At 33.3% G+C, this 15,392-nt stretch overlaps 2 protein-coding genes across 3 annotated transcripts; one reads left to right on the top strand and one right to left on the bottom strand.

Moving 5' to 3' along the window:
• Positions 1-2,861: 2,861 nt before the first annotated feature.
• LOC110671209 (thioredoxin H9) lies at positions 2,862-8,242 on the bottom strand. 2 transcript variants are annotated; one of them, XM_021833611.2, is made up of 6 exons: positions 8,077-8,242; positions 7,883-7,964; positions 6,368-6,424; positions 4,115-4,237; positions 3,614-3,736; positions 2,862-3,231 (listed from the first exon to the last, which is right to left on the bottom strand). In XM_021833611.2, exons 3-6 carry the CDS (start codon positions 6,392-6,394, stop codon positions 3,079-3,081), a joined length of 426 nt encoding a protein of 141 aa, XP_021689303.2. In that variant the 5' UTR covers positions 6,395-6,424; positions 7,883-7,964; positions 8,077-8,242; the 3' UTR covers positions 2,862-3,078. The 2 variants fall into 2 exon arrangements, with proteins under 2 accessions (XP_021689303.2, XP_021689305.2); XM_021833613.2 differs by having other exon boundaries at positions 4,115-4,228.
• A 5,703-nt stretch (positions 8,243-13,945) lies between these two features.
• LOC131178432 (uncharacterized mitochondrial protein AtMg00810-like) lies at positions 13,946-14,455 on the top strand. The gene has a single exon (XM_058143386.1). The coding sequence runs from the start codon at positions 13,946-13,948 to the stop codon at positions 14,453-14,455; it is 510 nt and encodes a 169-aa protein (XP_057999369.1).
• Positions 14,456-15,392: the final 937 nt, after the last annotated feature.

The raw sequence follows: 15,392 nt of genomic DNA, 5'->3' as shown, positions 1-15,392 counted from the left end.
CGAGGTTTTGGCTAGCCCCCTATTGTCAGACGTCCCGAGCGCGTTCCCGAAGTCGGAATCGGCAAAGGTAAACCCGAACCTTGCTTTTTCGTAATTTTCTAGTGCTTAAATAGGATTAAAAATCCATAAAATATTCGTGGTAGCTTAGAAAATTACGATTCTTTTTGCAATAGCTTAGTAATATTGCTAAGGACCGCGGGGCAAAGTTTTATAATTTTTAGAGCTTGTTTGGGCAGTTTTTGCAAAAATGATCAATAATAAGGACTAAATTGAAATTTTGCGTATTGTGATGGATGACTGATTTGATGGGCCCAGGAGGGGCTGTGTGATATGATTGAACTGTGGATATATGGATTGTGAATATAGAAGTGTGTTTTGAGCCATTTTGCAGGTTGGATAGGTCCTAGGTATAGGGGAGACTCTGCCGGATTTTCGGCACGACTTAGGACGTATTGGTCTTTTTCTTTGTTTGTATTGAGTCAAATTTATTAAATGATTGTAATAAAATTGTCAGGTGAGCCGGGACAGCCTTCTTCCTCCGCCCAGCCGCCTCAGTGACCATCGTCAAGTCTGTGAGTAAAATATTAATTTTAATTGTAATTTCGATATTATTATATGTTCAGCATGCCCATGCATCACTTATATGCATATATTTATGTAGTTAAACTCTAGGCACGATTTATGTTGCATTCATAACTGTTGATGTGCCATGGATGTTGTTGTGGTAATTTGGAGCAGTGTGCGTGCGTTGGCGTGCGTGTGATGTGGTGTGGACTATGGATAGGACGGGGTAGTCACGGCTTGAGTAATTCGCTGGGACCCGATCCTTCGAGGGGTAGTCACGGCTTGAGTAATTCGCTGGGACCCGATCCTTCGAGGGGTAGTCACGGCTTGAGTAATTCGCTGGGACCCTCGATTTGGTTATTAAGTGGAAGTCCGAGCTTGAGTAATTCGCTGGCACCAGGTTGGATTAAAAAGAGCTGTATAGGGGATCAGCTCCCATATGTTATGATTGATACTACAGGGTGTGTGAGTGCTCCAAATTACCTTTTTGATGTTATGATGTGAAAATGTTGTTTATGTTGCATTTCACTCTACAGAGTGTATTAGTTCAGATAGTTATAGAGATTATAGTTAAGATTGATATTTTACTCTCTGAATCGAACGCTCACTCCTGTTCAAAAATTTTTACAGGCCACAGGAGGATATTTTATTCTAGGTTAACTTGCTTTTATACTTCGCAGGTTGTTTATCGATATTTGTGTAATTTTATTTACTCCTAGAATTTCCGCATGTGTTAACAGTATTTATTTGAATTTGGTCTGTAATATTATTATCATGTTGGACCTGTAAACTTAATATTCTATGTCGGTTTGATGGATTGGATGAGGGAGCTGAGCTCCCATTTATTTTTATGCTGATGAGTATGTGGAGGGTGAGCTGAGCTCCCCAATTGAGTATTATTGTGTTTAAAGGTCGGGTGAGTCAAAAACTCCCCGTTGGAAAGTCCATTTTATGGCCGGACTCTGTCCGTTTGTTTTCTTGAAATTGGGCCCAAATGGGCCTTAGAGTTGGGTTAATGAACAGTTAGGCTTACTACGGGCCTCGGGGGCTTTAGGCTGCCGGTTCGGCCCTGAGGTTGGGTCGTGACAAATTAAATTTTCTTAAAGTTCCTTGATTTCATTGTAAGCGTTTTGTGAGTTCTAACACTTTCTCTAAAGTGAAAAAAAATATATATATAAATTATTTGATGCGATATAAGGTAAATTGATTGCCCTTAAAAAGTTAATAATTGTGTATAAAAAAGTAAATTGATTATCTTAAAAAGTATATCATGATTAAAAAAATATAAATAATTTTGCAAAAAATATAAAAAAATAAATTATTGTGTTTAGAAATATAATGAAAAATAAATCATTTGAGCCTTCGAGCTCTCATATCGAGAGTAAGTGTGTGTATGTATGTGATTTATTTGAATTAGTATGTCTTGATAAAATTGTCATGATTTTATTAAGAGTGTATTCTATCTCTAAATCATATGTGTGTGCCTGTCTTTGAAAAAAAAAATCTTAAAGTCAGTAGAGATAAGTCAGTGTGTGTGAGTGTGGCCCAACGGCATAAATTTCTTGGCGGGGCTGAACCTTCAAACTTTCTCATCGGTAGTAGATGTGTCTAATTATAGAGTATTAAAATATAATTTAAATTTAATAATATTAATCATAAAAATATTAAAATAACTTTTTGTAATTTACTTTTTTTAACCACATCTAAATTTCTTTTTTAATTCTGAAACACAGTTTTAGCTCTCTAAATTCGCTGTCAGGAATTACGACTCTTTACGATGCAAACACTTTCATCCTTCCTATGAATTTGGAATTTGTGTTTGAGGGTATGAAAATCACATTCACATCCACCAAATCATTCACATAAACGATTCATATAAAATGGAAACTAAATATCAGATTTTATTTTATTATAATAATTTTTTTTATTATACCTATAATATCAGATATTTGACTAGTTTATTATGGTGGTTAGAAAATGGCGTGGCAACATTAATTTTAGTGATTATAACGGTGATAGTTGGTGGCAATAGAAATGTTTGGTTGTGGCGACAGTTATAATATTAGTGGTGGTGGTTACTAATATTTAATAATAGACATTATGCTGTGGTGGTAATTGCAGCGATGAGAACAGGACGTAGGCATAGTTGGACTGACGATCAAAATGATGATGGTATATAGGACCCGCAGTGAAAATGTAGTGGGATCATATCTCAATAGAGATGTTTGAACAAAAAAATTTTGATTCTTTGAGGGGAAAAAATGATAATGGCGATCTAATATGGTAGGCATGAAAAATGAGAAGAAATTTTAAATTTCCAGAGCAATGTTAGTAGAAGAATACAGTGGAATTGCACATTCACAGTTTACGCATTCCAAAATTTTCATGTAGTCGTATTTACAAGACAGGCCAAATCTACAGACAAAGGCTCACAATTAACAACCATAGTACTAAGAACACAATGGACAAAGATGCTAATTGCTGTGTTCTCAAATACATGAACCACCACAAAATTCATTTGTCACAATCAGCCACCGAGTCTACAATAGCAGTTATCTTCTTCTGCAGCTCTGGCTTGTTGGCCCCAACAAGCTTGTCAAGTTGCTTCCCATCTCTTAGAAAGAAAAAGGTCGGAGTAGCTTTGATATCCCATGAACTGCTGAATTCCTGTTACACAGTAACATTTAAAATTAAGCCAAACACACTAATTAAATGAGATGAGAAAGTTAAATTACTAATGCAATGCCATTACTAAGTTCAACACAATCTGTGCTCAGTGAATAGGTCACAAAAATCAGGTTGATCTTATAATTATTCCATGTTTATCCAACCTATCTCTGCAAGTTGTTTGTACAACACAGTCAAAGAAGATGATATCATGCCAATGTAGCACTGGTTCAGAGAGTTCCACGAATTTAGAATTTCGAAGGATCACGGATGATGAGAGAGTGACATATCAAGCCACTAAAACAAAGGCTAGAAGCATGGTCCCATGTATCAGCAATGCAAGATTTCTTTCTGAAGTACATTAAATAATTTTACCACTTACAGGTAGTTCATCAACATCAACCAACAGGAACATCAGAGAAGGGTATTTCTCAGACAACTCACGGTAGAATGGTGCAATCATTCTACAAGGACCACACCATGTTGCGCTGAAATTCAACAAAACCTGAAACATCTATCTTCAGTAAAAGATTGAAAATACATTATAGAATAATACTTATCAAACAGATCAAATAAACTTTTAATTCAGCAGCAATTTAAAAAATTGCTCGTGCAATAGCTGCAAGCAAGCAAGCATTCATCATCTTGGTGGGAGACAAATGCTAAGGAAATTTAGAATGAGCATACTAGTTCTCTTATTTTGGTTCCTAAATTTAACTGCTTGGAAGGTTACCATCTCACATTTTCTAAAAGCAAAGGCCTTCACAGTCCCATCACAAGATGTCCACAATATAGATGACAATCAATCATGGTGCAATGAGCCCCATAAAATGTTCCAATAATGTCCATTACGTTCTATAAATGAAGTCAATGTAAAACTCACAGTTTTGCCATCCTTATTAGCTTCTGACACCTTCTGGTCCCAGACCTCTGTGGCAGTAATGAGGTGCACATTACTGCCAGCAAATTCAACATGCTGTTCAGAATCATCATCCCCCTGTTGACGCTAAAATATCAACATCAGAATTTTTACATTGCATTTATTCACAGCAGCACATACACCGAGTCTGCTTTCATGCTTAGTGGTGGAAAGGGACAACTTAACCCTTTAAAACAAATAATAGAAAATGGAAATGTATTTATAGAGATAAGTGGAGCAAGGGCAATGCCATGGAATCAAATATTTCCACGTTCAAGATGAGACAACAACAATTTTAATGATACTAAACTGAAAAATACTCTCTCTCTCTAAGCAGAGACCTATCCATTTGACAAAAAGCTCAGAAAACAATAGACACATTTAATTTTTCACAAACAATTGGAGCAACAGTTCTCCGCCACCAATTTTTGTATTTAAAGTCGAAAAAACTCCCCACAAATTTCATGCTCCACATATTGTTCATACACAACTGCTCTCACACTCAACCCCCTTTAGTTTGATCCATGGTTACCTGGAACGCTATAACGTCCAGTCATGGTATGGGCACGTGATAAACAGTACACCACTTAGTGAAATGGAGGATTCGTAGGAATAGTCTTAATTGGTATGCTAATTTGATCCAATTTAATTCACTGAACACAAATTAACGTGAATTCTATTTATGCAGTATAATTTATTTTTAATTTTATTTAATATAATATATTTATAAAAAAAATTAATTTAATAGAAATAATTAATTAATATGATAATTTTTATATTAATATATGTATTATTTAAAAGTCATGTTAATAATAATAATAATTATTATTATTATTATTATTACAATTTTAAATAATTTAAAGTAGAATTAATAACTAATAGTGTTTATGTTTCTTAAAAACTCCCATCTACTCAGCAGTAAATTAGTTAAGAATATTTATTATATATTAATCTCCCTATCCCCAAAATTACAAAGTAATTATCAAGTAACAACCTGTGGCTGCACTTGAGAGGGGAGTGTTAGGAATGTTATCCCACATTGAAAAAATATAAGATTAAAATGGTAAATATAAATGGTTGGATTACAATAATGAAGCTAGTCATTTTGATGTATAACGCAACTCAATCATTTATATAACTTGTTTGTCTTAATAATTAATTAAAATGTAATTTGACCAACATTCTCTTTAAATTTAACATTGAACTAGACAAATAAATCTAATCAATTAAAAAAAATGTCGTGTCAAATTCAAATTGCCCATATGTCAAATCCTTCAATCCACATGCAAGGTAATAAAACTTTCTATTCTCATTCTCATATTTTCAGAGTGCATTAATGATTTGATTTGGTTCCTCCTACTTTACATTTGAATTAAATTTTCAAAGGGACTCTCATTGTTGTATACTGATGCAAATCTTTAGGACTGCATTCTGTTTCTCTTATCAACGCGTAGCAAGGAAATTTTATATGAGGAAGACTATTGTTAGCAGCATCAAATAACCAAAAAATAGCACACCTTCTATATCTCCTAATATTTTCACGATTTCCTATGGAAAAAAAAATACATTGGCTGATGAGCCTTGACTGTTAAACCTCAGTGAATCAAATTGACAATAGGAATTTTCCCCATTTAAATCAGTAGGAATTTAGACTTAAAATCAGATAGATAAATGAAGGGAGTTTGAATTCCAAAATGCAAGTCAAAAATCAAAGCATCATCCAAATTGACAAGCAATTGGATCCAACCACGGGAATCTTTTTTTTTTTTTTTTTGGCCACATTATCCCAAAATGCTTATTATTTTAGAATTAGCAAAAGAAATCCTTTCTCCATATTATGCCATCTAATATTTCAACTTCCACAAGATCATAACAGAATAATATTTCAACTTCCACGAGATCATAACAGTATCTTTCATTGTTTTTACTTACCATGAACATTACATTATTTTAACTTATTGCAGCACTATTGAGCATTAAGGAAACAAAATCACATAAATAAAAGAAGCGAAAGATAAGCATGAGCTTTCACTGATTCCAGCAGAAAGCAATGACCAATACTCTACTTACACCATACAGAAAAGTTTAATATGTGTGTGTGTGTGTGTGTGTGTGTGTGTGTGTGTGTGTGTGTGAGAGAGAGAGAGAGAGAGAGAGAGAGAGATGAGGAAGTACTATCCATTTTCTTGTAATATCATGACTATAACATGTACTTACCTTATCAGAGCAAAAGCATTGTCCCATATCTGATATAGATAGCCAAAATTTTAATCCCTAGGAGCCACAATAGAAAGGTAGACTGAAAGTCAGAAAATTCAGACAACCAAAAGACAAAAAAAAATCCCAAATGGCATATTTGATTTCATAACAGAAGCTTTTGGTTTCTCTAAGAGCCAGGTGAATGCACACGGGCTTGGAGAAAAATTTTGATAATTAAGTGAACATCAAACTCATTTTCAGAAGATTGGAATGGTAAGCATGCTTATCTATAGTATGATAATTTGCATCCACCTGGGTGGGCCTTTCTTATTAAAATCTAGAGCAAGAATGGCATTTGATTCAGGAATACCTATACATTTTAAAGTGGAGACTATTGTCTCTAGGGATGATTGATGCTGGCCTGCTGTGAGTTACAATGATTTAGCTTCAAGGCACTATTTTTGGGATTATCCATGCTCATAATTCATTAGACACTTTTCATAAATGCAAACTAAGTATTTCATAAATGTAAACTAAGTATCATCAATAAATTGCTATTGGCTCTTCAATGATTTCATAAACCGGGTCATTCTTTGATAATCATCAAGAGCATGACAAACTCTACAGGCAGCTGCAAAATATGGTATGTTTTCTACCTGCTTGTGCTTGGAAAATTTAAGTAGAGATCCAAAGATTACCAGGCACAAGTTAGTTTTGTTTTGACTTTCTATTCCAATGCACTGTTTTGTTTCTTTGCTAGGTTTCTCAATAAGCATCCTACAATAGAAAGACAACAAAAACAAAATGGAGGAATTTGTCTTCTGTTCAATGCTTGTTGTGTGATACACATGTGGATACTCAAATCACCCATTTTAAACTTCCAAGTTCTCCAAGCTGATCTTGGGAAAAAAATTGCACAAAGCTGTTGAAGACTGGAATGAAAAGTTCGCATGGGCTGTTAAAGCTTTGAAAGGCAAAGCTTTCCAAATCATTTTTTTGTTCAAAGTTAGCTTGGAATGCTAATGTCATTTCTGGAAAATGTTAACAATCAGCATATTCAATAAAGTTTATTCTCTAATGCCCACAAAATATAATTATCAGTTTTCCTTTAATGCCTACAGAATAAAATTATAAATTTTCCCAATTACATGAAGAATATTACAAACAGTAAGAAAGGTGTGTTCTAGATGGGGTAAGACTAAGAGTTGAGAAATTAATTTTTATTGTAAATCTCGTTTTTATTAGTTAGAAGCAATTGTAATTAAGTATCCCCTTTATCCTCTGTGCTAATTTTATTTTGTATCATGTTCCTGAATCCTGGGCTTGTAGCAGGTAAGTCCCCTGGTTTGGTTTGGAACTTACGGATCAATTAAGCTTGCTTATCACCTTATCCACAAAAACAATAACAGCAGCAACAACATGGAAAAGGAAACAACCTAAGTGCAAGTCCCTACACTTAAAAACTGGCAATAGAATTAAATTTAAATTGGTAATCAATTGAAGCCGTAAAAATTCTCGTATTAAAGGACATACCTAATTCTCTTCCCCTTTTTTTTTTCCTGGCTGGATTTGACGGAGAATACAAGAAAGAAAATTCTGAATTATGGCAAGGAACCTGAATTGAATTACGATGGCACTTGCATTAACATCACTGATTTAAAAAAAAAAAAGGGAAGAAACGTAAAACAAAAAGGCTGGCATATGATACAGTTAGCGGATAACATTACCTTCGATGAAGAATAAGAAGACGAACCAGTATCCAAATTCGAATTGGAATTACAATAAAAAAACCCTAGATTTATTTTTATCGGGAAAAAGAAGAAGGAAAAGAGGCACAACTTTTTCCCTGTATTTGTTTAATGATTCATTTTGTCCTTTTTATGCGCCCCGCCTGCTGTAATTTCTGTATGCAAAGGAGTAAGGAGGAGGTTCATTGTTATCAACGATGTCGTTTTCTTTCTAGAGGGTGGAATTACCTGTTTTATTTTACTTTAATTGATGACAACCTGCTTTTAAAAAAAATAAATAAATAATAAAACCAGTGTTTTGAGTTTTGACTTTTGACCAATCATTCACCTTGCTTTTACATATGTTCAATTACTTAAATACCCAAACCCGGTGTCCCGTCATTGGCCACTGACCCTTCCTTTGTCCCTCGTCTCGTTACTCATTATAAAAAAAATTTATTTAAATTTAATTTTTTATAAATTTAAAAATATAAATATATAAAATTTATATATTAAATAATTAATTTTCACTATATATTTTTTAAAATTTATAATGAATTAATTTAAAAATAAAAAAAATCTTAATCATTACTATTAATAATTATTATAAAAATTATTTTTAAATATTAATTAAATAATTAAAAATAATTTTAATTATAAAATATTTAATTAATAAGATTGTTTTTTAATTAATAATTTTTAAAAATATTTAAAAATAATTATGTTAATATTAAGATTTTTTTTAATTAGTAATTTTTAAAAATATTTAAAAATAATTATGTTAATATTAATGTCAAATGAAGAGTCATTTGGGAACTAAGTTTTAAGCCTCTCAATCAATTAGGTTGCCTCCTTAGCACACAAGTTACTACATTTCCACTTAATACCTATAGTAATAAATTGATAGCAACTACAATAGAGGAGGCCTATGCTACCACCAAGTGTTACATTTTAGTGATTAACTTGGTGAGATGGTTCTTATCCAACTTCGGTTGACTTCTCGCAGCAGCATAATAACTAAATATTATCTCTATTTAGAAGTGTAATGGAAAGAGGCATCAAATTATCCAATGGTTCGTCTTATTGAGTATCACCTCGAATTCAGTGATAAGTTCCTTTCTATAAAATTGGTTTAAATCGAGAACATCGATCAATAACTTTGAGTTTTGGGTTTAAAGGAAGTTATAATCGTCATATCGACGGAGTTTTCATTTTTCTTTAAAAAAAATTAATAAGGGAGGCAAATTACATTCTACAATAAATTTAAAATATATAGTTTTTGTATTCATAAAAATAATTTTTTATTTATAATTAGAATTATTTTTAAACGAGTTGAAAATAATTTTAAAGACATACTCCGAAATTACACGTATGCATTGAAAAATATTAAACAATTTCTCTATCTAAAGAACATTTGTTAAGCATTTTAAAAATTGGTTTAAAATTTTCTCTACACTTCCTTCGGAAATTATTATTTTTATTATCTAAAATAAAAGGAAATTCTTTTAGAATTTAGAATAGAAAGAAGAAAATAAAAAATTAATTCTTATTACATGTTAAATTTATAATATAATTAAACATATAATCAAAATTATTCTTTTAAAAAAATAAAATAATAAAATTTAAATAAATTTTATTTAATGAGTTGACTTGATTTTTTATTAATTTAAATTAATTTTTAAATATATTCACCTATTTATATTTTTAAAACTTATTATTATATTAATTTTTTATTTTATTGTATTTAAATTTATAATTATATTGTTATTATATAAATAACATAAAATTTTCATAAGAACATGATTCAATAAAAAAAATAATTTTAAATTAATAAATATTTTTATTTATATAATTAATTAAAATAATGTTAAAATTAATATTTTAATTTAATACTATTAAATATAATATTTATAATACTATAATAATATTATATCATATATAAAAAAAATTAATAAAGAATTATATATAAAAAATTAAATTATGAACAGGTATAATACGAACAATAATGTGCAACGAATGTTACAAAACAAGTATACATAAATATAAATGCAATATTATTTATAAATAATATATATCAAATTTTATTTTTTTTTTATAAATGATAAATTTACTACAAAATATTAAGTTAATAAATTTTTTAATAAAAAATAAAAAAAAAAACAATTATTAGAATATATTTTCTTTTTGACATAATAATATTGGAAAGGCAGCTGTTAGCTGCCACTTATTTTATATTTATTTAGGGTATTTGTTTAAGAATTTTTGTATACATATCTGTTATTACCTTTTGTTGTATGATTCTGATACAATGGTAGTTTAGCTTTATTAGAAACCTATTTGTTAGCTGTAATTTTTTATATATATTTTTAATTTATGGGGCAATAAAAATCAGAATTCTTATTCCAAAATTTCTTAGTTCTTTTACATGGTATCAGAGCCATGACTGATGAAAAGAAAAATTAGAGTTCTGAATCAGGAAAGAAAACTTCTAGTTCTTACACACTGAATTCGAATGACAACCCAAGTAACTTGATTACCCAAGTTCCAAGTTCAGTTGAAGGGCGAGAATTACGAAGAATGGGGGCGAGCTATGCGGACTGCATTGCGGGCCGAAAAGAAATATGATTTTATTGATGGATCTGTTAAGCAACCAGCAGATGACTCACTGGAATTCAAAGATTGATGGACGGTTAACTCTATGCTGGTTTCTTGGGTGTTTAACACCATTAAACCGACGCTTCGCTCGACCATCTCTCACATGGAGAATGTAAAGGATCTGTGGGAGGATATTAAACAGAGGTTCTCGATTGGGAATGGTCCACGAATGCAGCAACTGAGATCGAATCTGGCGAATTGTAGGCAGGAAGATCAACCGATCGTATCCTATTTCGGAAGACTCAAAACGTTATGGGATAAAATAAACAACTATGATCAGATACCAGTGTGTATCTGTGCAGGCTGTAGATGCAATCTTACCATTGAATTGGAAAAAAAATGTGAAGAAAAGAGAATTCATCAGTTTTTGATGGGCTTGGATGAAGAAGGATACGAAACAGTGCGCTCTAATATTTTGAGCACTGAACCCTTGCCCAATTTGATTCGTGCTTATGCTATGGCTGTTCAGCAAGGGCGGGTGCAAACTATGACACGAACCAAGAAAGAAAGAGGCAATCCTATGAATTTTGCAATTCGAGCAGGAAGTCGAAATTAAGGGGGGGATAAAGACAAATCCTCAATTTGTTCTAATTACAACCGAGAGGGACATGATGCTGAAAGTTGTTTCCAGCTGATAGGTTATCCAGAATGGTGGGGTAATAGACCACGTGGAACTTTTGCTGGACGAGGAGGTGGTCAAAAGCGTGGCAATGGAACAGGACATAGCAAGGGAGGAGTTGCTTGTGCCAATGCCACACAAGCAACTAGAGTTGATGGTGGGCGTGGAATTGTGACAGATTCAGATCGAAAGGGTCTTAGTGGATTAAATGAAGAGCAGTGGGTTGCTTTGCTGGGCATGTTGAATTATTGTCAGAATGGTGGCAATGAGAGGCTGACAGGTACGCAGAGGATACTTCCTTGGATTATTGACACAGGAGATTCCCATCATATGACAGGAACGTTGGCATTTTTGAGTGAATTGCGTGACATTGTGCCATGCTCAGTTGGGTTACCTAATGGAGAAAAGACCTTGGCGGTGAAAGAAGGAACTGTGTTGCTTGGAGGAGACTTGAAATTGCAACGAGTCCTTTATGTGCCAAATTTGAATTGCAATCTGATCTCTGTATCATAACTACTTAATGATTCAAATTTGGTTATTAAACTCACTAACAAAATTTGTGCTATACAGGACCTAAATTCGAGGAACCTGATTGGAGCGGGTGAGCAACGCGAGGGGCTGTACTTTCTCAAGGGAGTGACATCGGTACATGCTTGCAAGGTAACTGATGTGGGGTCTTTTGAGCTTTGGCATAAGAGAATGGGTCATCCTTATTATAAGGTGGTAGAGTTAATTCCAGAAGCTGGTAACATAGTTAGGAAAACTAATAAAACTTATGAAGTTTTTTTTAGAGCAAAGCAAACAAGAGAGATTTTCTTTTCTAGTGACAATAAAGATGATGGTTGTTTTGAATTGATACATTGTGATTTGTGGGGACCTTATAGAGTCCCAACTTCTTATGGAGCAATTTACTTCTTAATAATTGTTGATGATTACTCTCGTGCTATTTGGATATATTTGCTGAATGGAAAATAAGAAGTAGCTTGTGTTCTTAAGAAATTTGTTATGATTGTTAAACGCCAATTTGAAAAAAATGTGAAAATTGTCAGAAGTGATAACGGAAGTGAATTTATGTGCTTGAAATAATATTTTGATGAACAAGGGATGTTGCATCAGACTTCCTGTGTAGGAACACCTCAACAAAATGGCCGAGTGAAAAGAAAACATCGCCATATTCTTAATGTGGCAAGAGCCTTGCGTTTCCAAGCAAATTTACCAATAGAATTTTGAGGAGAATGTGTACTTGCAGCTAAGTATTTGATTAATAGGACTCCATCTATGTTATTAAATGGTAAAACCCCATATGAGATGCTCTTTGGGAAAGTACCTTCTTACAAACACATTCGGGTTTTCGGTTGTTTGTGCTATGCGTATAATCTGAATCGGGATAAAGATAAATTTGGTGGTAGAAGTCGTAGGTGTGTTTTTGTTGGGTATCCATTGAAAAAGAAGGGATAGAGATTGTATGATTTGAAAACTAAAGAATACTTTGTATCAAGAGACGTGGTATTCACTGAAACAGAATTTCCATATGCAAATGAGAAAACAATGGGTGATGAACTCATTAAAAATGGAGTTGAGGAGTTGGGTGATGAAGTTGATGGTTTAGAGAACAACTAAGGAAAGGAGCACGATGAAAGTGTGGGTAGAGAAAGTGAAGTGAATCCTGAAACGAAAGAATTGATCCATGAAAACAGTGAGGGAGTGGATAGAGGTGAAGTTGTTGAAGAGCAACTAGGTAGGGGACAAAGGGCCAAGCAACCTAGTGTTCATTTGAAGGATTATGTGACAAACGCCATCAAAACAAGCCCCTCGGTATGCTTACCTTCCCAATCTGATTCCTCAGGTACGTCTTACTCTATAGCACATTATGTGGGTTATGATAAATTCTCTGCACAACACCGATATTTTTTGGCAGCCATTACTACAGGACATGAACCAAGCTCTTATGTAGAAGCAGTTAAGGATGAACGGTGGAGAGCGGCTATGAGAAAAGAAATACAGGCTTTGAAGGATAATAGTACATGGACAGTTGAAAATCTGCCATTTGGAAAGAAAGCAATAGGAAGCAAGTGGGCATACAAAATTAAATACAATTCTGATGGAAGTGTTAAACGATACAAGGCGCGGTTAGTGATATTGGGAAATAATCAAGTTAAAGGCATAGATTATCAGGAGACTTTTGCTTCTACAGCAAAAATGGTTACTGTGCGCACCTTTCTTGCTGTTGCGGCTGCAAAGAATTGGGAATTCCATCAGATGGATGTCCAAAATGCTTTCTTACACGGTGATTTAGAGGAAGAGGTTTACATGAAGATGCCGGCTGGATTTGCTTCTCAATCACCAGGGAAGGTTTGTAAACTCCGGAAATCTCTATACGGTTTGCGGCAGGCACCTAGATCTTGCTTTGCGAAATTGGCTGCATCTCTGAAAACTTATGGATTTCAGCAATCATATTCATATTACTCTTTGTTCACTTTTCGAGCTGGGACTGTTTAATTGAATGTGCTTATTTATGTGGATGACCTTATTATCTCCAGCAATGATGTTTCCGCTGTAGAAAAATTCAAGAACTATTTGAGTCATTGCTTTCATATGAAAAACTTAGGGAAGCTGAAATTTTTCTTAGGGATTGAAGTAGCCAGAAACTCGAATGGTATTTTCTTGTGTCAACTTAAGTATGCGTTGGATGTAATTTCAGAAGTTGAATTACTGGGTTGCAAGCCGGCTAAAACTCCTCTTGCACAAAATCACAAGCTGGCCCTTGCCGAGAGTGATGATGTGGATGACCCTGCTCAATATAGGCGTCTGGTGGGACGGCTTATTTATCTAATAATAACTCAGCCCGAGTTGTCATATTGTGTGCATATTCTTGCTCAGTTCATACAACAACCAAAGAAAGCTCATTGGGAGGCAGCTGCTAGAGTTGTGCATTATTTGAAAGGAAATCCAGGTCAGGGTATACTACTACATGCCAATTGTGATCTCAAATTGTCTGCTTACTGTGATTCTGATTGGGCTAGCTGTCCTTTGACGAGACGGTCTTTGACTGGTTATTTTGTTCTTTTAGGTGAATCCCTTATCTCGTGGAAGACTAAAAAGTAACAGACAGTGTCTCGCTCATCCGCTGAACCTGAATATCGGTCGATGAGTACTACAACTTATGAACTTCAATGGTTGAAACGATTATTGAATTCTCTTGGTGTGGCGCATACTGAACCTATGAATTTGTATTGTGATAGTCAGGTAGCTCTGCATATAGCTGCTAATCCTGTCTATCATGAACGTACCAAGCATATTGAAGTGGATTGTCATTTTATCCGTGATGAGATATTGAATGGTAACATTCGAACAAATTATGTACGTAGTTCAATGCAACCTGCGGATTCTTCACAAAGGCATTGGGAAAAGATCAGTTTGACTTTCTTCTTCGCAAGTTGGACATTCGAGATCTCCATGCTCCAACTTGAGGGAGGTATTGGAAGGGCAGTTGTTAGCTGCCACTTATTTTGCATTTATTTAGAGCATTTGTTTAGGAATTTTTGTGTGCATATCTGTTATTACCTTTTGTTGTATGATTCTAATATAATTTTGGTAGTTTAGCTTGATTAGGAACGTATTTATTAGCTGTAATTTTTTATATATATCTTTCATTTTCAGGACAATAAATATCAGAATTCTTATTTCAAAATTTCTTAGTTATTTTACAAATAAAACTTAAATAAAATTGTTATGAATGTGATTTTCCAACTAACGTTGAATACATGGATCGTTTTCCAGTTTTCTTACGGGTTTCATCTAACTAAATTAAATCTTAATTCTAATTTAATTGAAGTTACTTATTGTATCTTATTGAATAAATAAATATAAAAAATTATATTTATTTATATAAATATTTAAAAAAAATAAAAAGTTAACATGATTTAACAAAAAAACTATATTATGATAACCTACCAGTCGTTGGCTGGGTTTTATTATTCATATTATTTATTCATTTTCACCAAACTAGGAAATTGACTTCAACGGTGGCGATTTAACACCA

Source organism: Hevea brasiliensis, chromosome 3 (genome assembly GCF_030052815.1).
Source record: "Hevea brasiliensis isolate MT/VB/25A 57/8 chromosome 3, ASM3005281v1, whole genome shotgun sequence".
Classification (NCBI taxonomy): domain Eukaryota; kingdom Viridiplantae; phylum Streptophyta; class Magnoliopsida; order Malpighiales; family Euphorbiaceae; genus Hevea; species Hevea brasiliensis.
Note: the sequence above shows the minus strand (reverse complement) of the source record. Positions and strands in the feature narration are given on the sequence as shown.